Source organism: Plasmopara halstedii (genome assembly GCF_900000015.1).
Source record: "Plasmopara halstedii genome assembly, contig: Scaffold_3073, whole genome shotgun sequence".
NCBI lineage: Eukaryota > Oomycota > Peronosporomycetes > Peronosporales > Peronosporaceae > Plasmopara > Plasmopara halstedii.
This window is the reverse complement of record NW_020189977.1, coordinates 392,984-402,990: the sequence shown is the minus strand read 5'-3', so window position 1 is coordinate 402,990 and position 10,007 is coordinate 392,984. Positions and strand designations below refer to the sequence as shown.

Below are 10,007 nucleotides of genomic sequence, written 5' to 3'. Positions count from 1 at the left end.
GCGGGTACAGCAATTGCCGACTCGTCCACGAACTTTATCTCCTCTGTCACCGGCTGCTGGGGCTCTTTAACAACCTCTTGCTCGCTCATGAAGCTGACTCGATAACGCTTTGGGTAGTATTCTCACCGTTCCTGGGCTTGTTTCTCCGCTGCTGCGACTTGTGCGAATACACTGGCGTCAAAAGATAAAGCGGCAATTGTTTGTGTCCTCCCCTCGACAATGTGTTGGTTGGCTACAAAAATTAATTGTTCTACTATGCTACTGTTTGTCGTGGCCAATCAAGATGATCTAAAACCATCTCAAATATTTGATTTTTTATTCCCAGAAGCTGCCCGTTTTGAAATATCCTGACTGTGCAAATAGTCGCAACAATGCCCAGCGAGTATGAGGACAAATTTTTGCTATTGCGGGACGAAAACTTGGCGCTTAAGAAGAAGAAGAATGAGCAAGAGACCACTATTAAACGTATGTATACTAAGTTGGCAATGATCGAGGAAAAGATCTCCAAGACGCGGATGAACAATCAAGACGATCTAGAGATGGGGCGTAATATTGCTGTTGTCCCTGTGCGACGGGACCGGGAAGTAGAAAAATTTATCGCCGCACTAAAGATTGAAAACAACACGCTAAAGAAAAAAAATCAGACACTGATCGAAAAGAATAGATGGCTAGCAGAGAAGTGTCGACAATCGAGTACTTCAAAGCAGCAAGGAGGAGAGTCACGACTGACGATGAGAAAAAAAGCTGCTTGCAACATGGGCAAAAGTGATGCTTTATCCGGAAATATCCGAAAATTGGAGTCTGAAAGTGCACGAAAATTTCAACGTGGAACATTCTCGGGGGATCTTGAAGTGGCGCTAAAAAAGAGACTTATTACTGCAGAGAAGCAGCTCAATAAGCTGCAGACAGAAAACGCGCAGCTTCGCATGTCTAGTGACAGGCTTCAATCGGAGGCAAGGCGAAATAACAACGAAGTGGTTGAGTCGAGTTACGATGAAGGACAAAGGAAATTAGCAGACAGCAAAGAGCCTTTAAGCTTGGAGCATGACCTGCTAAAGAGAGAGTTGCAGGACCGGATAGCACAACTTGCTATACTTAATGCGAGATACGAAAATCTAGAGCTAAACGCTCTGGCAGAACGTGAAATACAAGAGAAAACGTTGGAACAAATGGATCAAATGAATCGTCAAGTGCATAAGCTTCGCATGCAGTTGCAGGATGCTATCGTGGAGAACGAAGAGCTAGAAATACGGGTGATGAAGGCTTGCGATCAGGAAAAAGAATATGAAATTTTGCGACAGCAAAACCGCCGTTTAGAAGAGCGTATGACCGTGCTATGTGAAAGCCCGTTCATTAACAATGCTTTTCAGCGCAAGGAACGCATTGACAGACTGTTAGCTTTAGAAAAGCTAACGGAAGAACAAAAGGCGACGATTAGTCAGGTGAGTGAGGAAAATCAGAAACTTCATGGTGCCATTCGAGAGTTGCAAGAGAGTATTAAGCAATCAAAACAGGCAAAAGATCGGGTTGAGCAAGACTTAGCACAACTGGCGCATCATTTGATGGAGAAACAGAATGAAAGGAGTCTTGATGTTATCAAATCAACAGCCATAAGTGGCTCATTATCGCGCCTGGAATCCATGTCAAATTTCCATGTCTCTACACCCGGGCCGCATAACGAACCTTACAAAAAACGCGATGCTTGTTCTTCTCCAACGGGCAATGACGTAGCGCCTAGCAGGAATTCCTCTTCTGTCAATGTGTACGTTACTTTTCTACTTATCGAGACTCGACATGTATTGATATTTATGTATGCCTGGCACTTGCTGAAAATTACAGCGGTGGAGGAGTTGTAAATCGAGAGTACGAAAGCCATGATATTTCCACCACGTTTCTCGATTCGATGGAAGAAAAAAATGACCACAGTATTAATCATTTGCAAAATCGCGTGCACGTCCTTCGGGTTGCTCATCTAAAAGCAGTGCAAGAGCTGGAACGCTGCGAGAAGATGCTGCAGGCACAAATTAACATTAATCGCGATCTTGCTCTCGAAATTGAGGAGCTTGCCATGTTTAAAATTTCGACCACAAATCAATTGCAACGTCATATGAAGGATCTTGAGATACTTTGTGAAGAGCGGCAACAAAGAATACAAAATCTTGAAACAGAGACAAGACAGCTGAAATATGCTCTAGAATTGGTAAATATCAGGGTGCGGGGAGCAGACGATGAAGGTTCTGAGAGTGGTAGTGAGATATGTGATGCCGCATTCTCATCAGAATCGTTAGTATTGGCAGCGCAGGACTTGGCTCCTGGGAAGCAGCTACTTGAACTGAAAATAATCAATGGACACTTTGATGATAGTGCGATAGGGATTAAATCTTCGACTTTTATCTTGTGTGATTTTTACGATTTCGAAACGCAGGCAACGCCAATTGTCATGGGAAATCGCCCACATTATAATCTTTCTGTCATATTCAAAGTGAGCGTCGATGGTTTTTTCTTAAGGTATTTGGCTGCCGGGACTATCAATCTAGAAGTACATCAAGTAATTCGAGGTGAGATTAAGCTGATTGGCGAATCGTCCATCTGTCTATCTAAGCTGCTGCAATCAAACGGAGTGGTGGAGGAACCTAAAATCAAAATTAACTCTGTCACGAACACTGAAGGCGGTAGGGCCGTATTGGGAACGTTAAACATTATCATGAGCATTTCCACTTCAATCCTGAAAGTTTGGCAAGTTCACCTTCGCTCTTACCCTCAGGATATTACGCTCTTTTCGAAATTAGAGGGAAGTCGAAAACAAACAATCTTGCCTGATGCGTTGTACAAGAAAGAATGGGATTTTGATGAGAGTATTTTCACCAATGAACTGCAAATTACAGTGTTTGCTTGTCGAAACTTGCCCTTTCATGGGAAACAATTCCCATCATCATACGCACACTATCAACTGCTCGGATTTCCGGACGTTTTCACGAATATTGTACCTGAATCAGCATGCCCAAAGTATGATTTAAGCTGCAGCCAACAGGCTTTTGCCCTCAAAGTCGATGCATGCCTTCTTCGTTTTTTGTCCAAATTTCGACTAGAGATGGCAGTTTTTGATGATCAAGCCAATTCTAATGAAATTGCAAAAGGAGACGAACTGGTGGGAAGGTGCAAGCTTTTGTTGTCAGACCTTGTGCGCGGTGAAGATATTCGCGGATGGTTTCCTTTGAATGATCGAAACGAGCGGCATGCGGGGGACATATTTGTTTTGATTCACTGGAAGGATCTTTTCCAGGTACTTCGTTTAAATTCTTTGCAACAAGCAAAAGAATCAACAGTTGACATGCACTCACTTAACTACGATCAGCAACACGCGTTGTTGTCAATGTTTCTCGCTGGCACAGATGGACGAGTAAATTACCGTCAATTTCTGCACTACGCCGCCCCATCCGAAGATTTAGAACTTCTTATGGCGAAAATGAAAGAGAGACTCGAATACGCTATGGACGCAGGGATGATAAATTCTGTTCATGATGCTTTTGTTGTTAAAGTGGACGGAAAACATCGAAAGCAGACGCTTGTACCTATTGAGACAATTGCGAAATCTGGAGAGAATTACGGGATTTTTCTCTCTGATGTAGAGCGAGATATATTGCAATTAACTTTTAATGTCACAGACGCTTATTCAGATGATCGATCAGTAATAGGACTCGATGTTTCGGAAGCTACGAAAAATTATATCGCTGTGGACTATTTGCTGCTCCATATTAATCCTCGTTCAAGTTGCAGCGAGCGGCTGCTATGTTTCAAAATTCGACAAACGCTAGGTCGGTATATCGAAGAACAAAGTAAACGAAAAGCCTCTGACATTGTACAAGCTTGGAAGTTGTTTGAAAATTTTGACGATGATAAGTGTGGCCGACTTACCCGATCCACGTTTCGAAAGTGTTTGTCTGCGCTGGGTTTCAATTTAGTGAATGCTGAGACGGAGTATCGTGAGCTAATCCAGCAGCATACGAAAGATCCTTGCTCAAGTGGTAAGCCAAATAATCTAACTACTTTCACATTTGTACCAACACGTAGAGATTGCATTTCCGGGGAAGAAATAAATAGTACTAATGACGCAATCATGAGTTCCAAGGAAGCAAAAATTTCAGTAGCATCGTTTGACCCTGGTCTTCCTTCCACGACGAATGTGGCGTCTATCGAATTTCAGCGAAGAAAACGAGCTTTCCTGGATCGTATGAAAGCTGTTGCTTCTTCCAGCAGTAAAAGCTTGGTATATGAGCATGTCGAAAAAAAGCTGGGAGATGCGCAAACGCAGGTAAATGAACGTAAATCTAACGATTTTCTTTATCAAAAGGGTTTTGCTAGGCAGCTTCACCTCCCCCGAAACCTACAGCATGAAGAGACCCTAACGCTACAGAAACAATGTCGGCAATATAAAGAGTCACAGCAAAAGAACCTCGTAAAGGAGTATGTTAAGACAACATTGATAGAAGCAGATATACAACTACAAATTCATTTCAGTAAATGGAGATCTGCTGATTTGGCAGGCTTTGAAGTCCGCATTCTTGCCGACATTATGCGTGACTTTCCAGAGGCAGTAAGCTCAAAAGTGCTGACAAAAAAGCAGGTAGTCTACTTTTTTTCGAGAATGCCACAGGTGGAATTACCACCAGCCTTGCTGTGGCAAATAATGGACTATTTTTTGGTCAAGGAAAGTGGAATGGTAGCGTTTCAGTCTCTTCTCAAATTTATCTTTTCCACGTCTACTGGAGATTATGAGCAAGAGAGAAGGCAGCGTTTGTCGGTACTTCGACGACTATACTTTGATTTAGGGTATGCATCTTACATTTTTATGTCAACTGGCGATATTGAGGAATCAGGTCTTATTTCTATCAAAAAATTTCACGAGGGGTTGTCGAGACTTGGCGTCCAGCTATCCACCGAGGAGTTGTATCTCTTGACGATTATGTTTGATGCCAATGGCCACCAGATTCTCTATCACGCCCTTCTGCACATTCTGACTCAACTGCCACACTGCCAACAGCTGGCTGAAGCCTTAGAGCGGTGTCGGAGTGCTGGAATTTCCTTCCTACGTGAAAAGATGCTAACCTCTGTAAACTCTGACGATCATTTCATATCCCATAAAAATTTGCTTCAAGTTTTGATGCAGCAAAATTCAGAAAAGACGCAATTCGCTACTCGGGACGCGCGCTTGCTCTTCCAAATGGTAGGCGGTAGCAACAACCCAGTCACGCAGATCTCGATTCAAGATATTTGCTCACGACTTGAGGCAGTAACCAAGTACAGTCAGAGAATACCAACTTATGGTTGGAATAAGTATGATTTGCATCACCTCCAACAATTGGCCTGGAATTGCAGAAAATTCACTTGTGGAAGCCTTGCCGAGTTACAAAATGAATTTGAACGATATGACTGGCAAAAACATGGACAAGTTTCTCTGGAGACATTTGTCTCGATCGCATCCCACAAAGGGTTTTTATTACTAACTGAAGTCCAGCTCAAAGGCATCGCAAAGAATTTCGGCGAGAAAGCAAATGGTTCATTTGGCATAAGGTATCGAGAATTTCTGGAGTGGACAACGCCACCACCACCTGTTGATATGGATGCGGTCGAGAAAAAGCTTCGCGAAACAGCACAAGAACAAGCTAATAAGTTACCAAGTAAACAGCTCTCTGAGGTGTACAACAAATGGAATCAGATTTTTTTGACACAGACAGAAACCTCATCCAAGGGAGCGATATCTCGATCAAATTTTGTAAGAATTTGCAACACTATGTTACGTCTACCCTTAAACGAAAATGAGATGCGCACATTGCTGTACACATATGATCCTGAGCTTCATGATTTAATTAATTCGGGCTCTTTTCTTCGAATGAATTGGCGAGAGGCCAAGAGTATATACGAAAAGCATTCAAAGGCAATCGATGCTAGAGTCATCCAAAGCAAAATCAGTGAAAAGCTACAGGACGAAGTTCACGCTGCGGAAAAGATTGCCGAAGCTTTTTCATACAACGAGAACACCAGTGATAGTTGTGTAGAATGTGACCACTTTATTACAGCAATGCAAAAATTGGGAATCGCATTGTCACCAAGCGAAGTACAATCTCTCTATGTTTCTTTTGGTGAACCGTCAAATAAGCAAAAATTGGATTTTGTTAAATTTTTTAAGCATTCGTTCGGCATTCACGTGCTAGAATTCCCGAAACTGGACTCGGATCGTCATTTATCTTATGAGAGTGAAAAACTGCTAAATTCTGCATTAGAGACCGCAGTGGGTATTTCACCTTCAAAAATCCAGAAGAGCTTCATGCAGTTTCAAGAGTTTTGCGTAGTTCACCGTTTTAGCAAAAAAAAGATATCGAAATTGTGGCGTCAGATGAAAGCAAACGGTCTGATTAATATTCTATCCAGCAGAGTTGTTGGGCTGCTATTGCAGAAATTTTCATCTACACTATACAAAAGTGATGGTGATCTAGTCTCAAGCGTATCCCTCAAGGCTGTTCATAGGTACCTAAGAAATTTCTTGAGCGGCTTGCCAATAGACAGCAGTCAAAAAGACGAAACGCTTGGCAAATCTACAGAGTTAGTGTCGTCAGGTGTTAGATCAAAGACAGCTATGATAATTCTTTCCGATCTCGCAGACTCGTGTGATGAACGTGGAGTGGATTATCGGGCAGAGTTTGAAGCTTTTGACAATTTGTACACAGGGTGTGTGACAGCAAAGCAGCTTAAAAGAATTTTGCTTTGTCTGGACATCGCTAAATATGCGTCTCCTTTACCTGCAGAGACAGTGATTGGACAGCTTGTTCGTCAATTTCGAAGCTCTCAAGAAACGGATGCGGTGCAATACACGAAGATGCTGTACGAGGCGGTTAAGCCTTTTTGGTCCATTTTTGAGCTACGCTGCTTTGATCAGACAATAGAGCACCTACGGTCACGCATCAGATTAAAATCCAATCTTGCAGGTAAGATCGATCATTTCGACGAATTAAATTATGCCAGATTGGATGCTACTTTCAGCCATTTTGATCTTGAAAAAAAAGGCTATTTGACAGCAATCAGCATTAGTGACGGTTTGCGGGCGCTTAATTACGATCTATCCCCAGCTCAAATAAGCACGTTGATGCTAAACATGTCTGTATTCTGCCACGATGGGGGTGGACTTTCACGTACTGAGTTTGACTCCTTCGCACTGGATCCTTACGCAGCCCGTCTTCTGAAAGATTTATCCAATCGGCTTTACTTTGATCGAAAGGGGCTAAAGGACAAAGGCAAAGCGCCTCGAATTGCATATCTAAGTCGGCTGCTGACGGGATATGATGGACAAAATCACCAAGGAAGCCTTGTCGCAGAAATTTTTTGGACCCAATTAGAGCGAACCTTGGAGAAACAAATAACAGAACTAGAAAGGCAAAGGCTCAAGCATCTTTTCGATGTGGAGCGAAACGGATGCATTGCCTACCGGCTCTTTCTTAAGGTAATGTCCCAATTGCGGGCATCATTTAGCAAAGCATCACTTGAATCTGCACGAGCTAGCAGCGTTGCACAACGGCAAGAGGATCTCGTAAAGACAGGTGTAGCAGCCACGCCTAACAACCGGCCTCAGTCTTTACAAGTCGCTTCAAACGACACTTACATTTGTGCGTGCGATGCTACTCTTCGATCGTTGTCCAACCAAATGTCTTCAATTGATTTCGACTCTCAATTAGAAATTGTCGAGGAGTATTTGAGGATGACGGATCCTGAACACTCGGGAAGCATCGAGGTGAAGCAGCTTAAGCGTGTCTTTGATCAAATTGGTCTATCTTTGTCAGCAGACGCGCTTATGAGTTTGCAATTGTTATTTCCTGGTCAAGTGTCATCTGACGCGAAAGATGAACAAAAAAACTTTGTAGCTTACAAAAAACTTTTGCTGGCACTAAATGCACTACATCAAACGAATGATGACCAGTGACCGGCAAATCTCGTCATGCGCAACAAGTTGCCACGTTCATAAGCTAATTCTTGTCTGCAAGTTCGTTTTAGCCACAAATTCCATGATTCTGACACGATGATAAGCTGTCTGCATCCTTCTGACGATTCGTTTTACATCAACATACGGCCATGGCCAGTGCGTCTGAAACTTGATTTTGAGCAACTATTCGGCGAAAGCTCGCTAAATACAATTGCGGAGAGTCTAAATAGTGACAGACTTCTGCCTTTTTGGCTTGATCAACATCGAATTTGAGAGTCCCAACTAAGTTTGTAATTTGTTACGTCCAGAACCATTCTTGTAATATTCGGGCATTAAAAAACTACTTCGAGAATGACCAGTGTGCCTTATATGAAAATCATACCGACAACAGCGTTGGTCAAAGCATGAAAACACAACAGGAGAATTACCGGAAGTTTGCCTGTCGGGTAGCGAAATGTGGTATGAAGGGTTTGGGTTGCACAAGAGTGACACAATGATGTTGGTTACAGAAGACGGTAATGGTGCGAATCCACTTAAACAAGAAGTCAATACGTGGCAGTAGTTATACAGTAAATTAGGTTTCATTATATTGATAAGAAAACCTATAGATTTAGATAGAGGCGGCTTTGTCGCAGATAAAATCGAGAAATATAGTCTACGTTTTAACGGAAGAATTAATTAGCCCTGGGTTAGGGTTGTAGATACTCTTGGTGTAACGGTGCAGCGGGGTTGCCGTAGCAAAACGCTTGAGGAAGCGTACTTTAGGTCACCGACCTTTCGTTCTCACAAGAACCAAGTATGATTTAGCGGATCGCAATCCGCTTACTTCAAGAGTGATTATTGCCTTCCCAAGGCTAATCGACTCTTCGGTTTATATTCCAAACTGATTTCTATTTATCTTTTTATTCTAATGTTAAAGTTTAGATTTTCCTACATATACTAAATATAGATAGTAAAATATAAATACATGCATAACTACTGGCTACCTAGCCCCGTACCGTATTCTTGTTTGGGCGTGTGGTCACATCATGCACATCTCGTTTGACACACCCCCCTGTTTTTAGGGTTCGTGTAACCCCGTTACACCCTCCCCCATTGAGATTGAAAGAAATACAGTTCCAATCAATTATTGCCTCAACGAGGCTCGCGTGTCCGCTAGACACTGCACCTCAATTCTTGTTGGAGTTTAACAGCTTCCTAGCCGATGAGCCCTGTGTCTACGACACAAAAACCATCAAGTGTCGCTGGTTCTGACAGCGAGCACGGGCAGAGCCCATCTTCGTCCCCCGTCCCCGCACGCGGTGCCATGTCGGACAGTGCGTCCGCTGTACCGGGGGATGTATATCCTAGGCTTGATGAGCACAAACGTCGCGTTCCGCGCACGCTTTCAATGCCGAGTGAACTCGTTGAGAATGTAGTCGACTATGAGTCTGACACCTCTTTTCCCGCATATGATGATGAAGAAGGCGAGTAACTCGATCGTTACGCGTCCACATCATCGGACCCCCGTCCAATGAACTTGCCACACGGAAAGCTCTTCGAGCTCGTTTCTTGGTCCCACAAGAGATTCCGTTAAACGATTATCGCACTCGTCTAAGTGCCCAACGAGGTGGCTCTCGTTAAACGCAATGCGGACAATACCTGTAGTGCTCGCCCCTGGCGAAAGTACTACAAATGACGAAGCGCTCTTTGAGCGATGGGTACAACGGCATCGAAAACTTTCCTCACTGTATAACCTGCAGCTGAGCCACAAGGAAGTGGACGTGCATGTGGAGCGACACCTCCGCTTTGAGTTTGCCAAACTCACGGCACGCCGTCGACTTCATTCAGATTGTCGCCCTGCGATGTATGGGCTAACAACCCCTAATGCTCCCGCGAGCTCTGTGTCTTCGACCGCAAGAGCTCAGGGCCACTGCTTAAGCACCGCTCATGGCGTTTCTACTTCCCTGGCTATTGCCGGGAAGCGCGGGGTCTGATGACGCGGAGCGTCCTGTTCTTTCCAATCAAAAGCGTCCACGGCGACTGGGCAATTTCG

At 43.6% G+C, this 10,007-nt stretch overlaps 1 protein-coding gene across 1 annotated transcript; it reads left to right on the top strand.

Annotated features, from left to right (window-relative positions):
• Window positions 1–371: 371 nt before the first annotated feature.
• Window positions 372–7,972, top strand: PHALS_07262 (Protein of unknown function DUF3250; the record flags this gene model as incomplete). Its single annotated transcript, XM_024720698.1, has 2 exons — window positions 372–1,762; window positions 1,840–7,972. 2 exons carry the CDS (start codon window positions 372–374, stop codon window positions 7,970–7,972), a joined length of 7,524 nt encoding a protein of 2,507 aa, XP_024585871.1.
• Window positions 7,973–10,007: the final 2,035 nt, after the last annotated feature.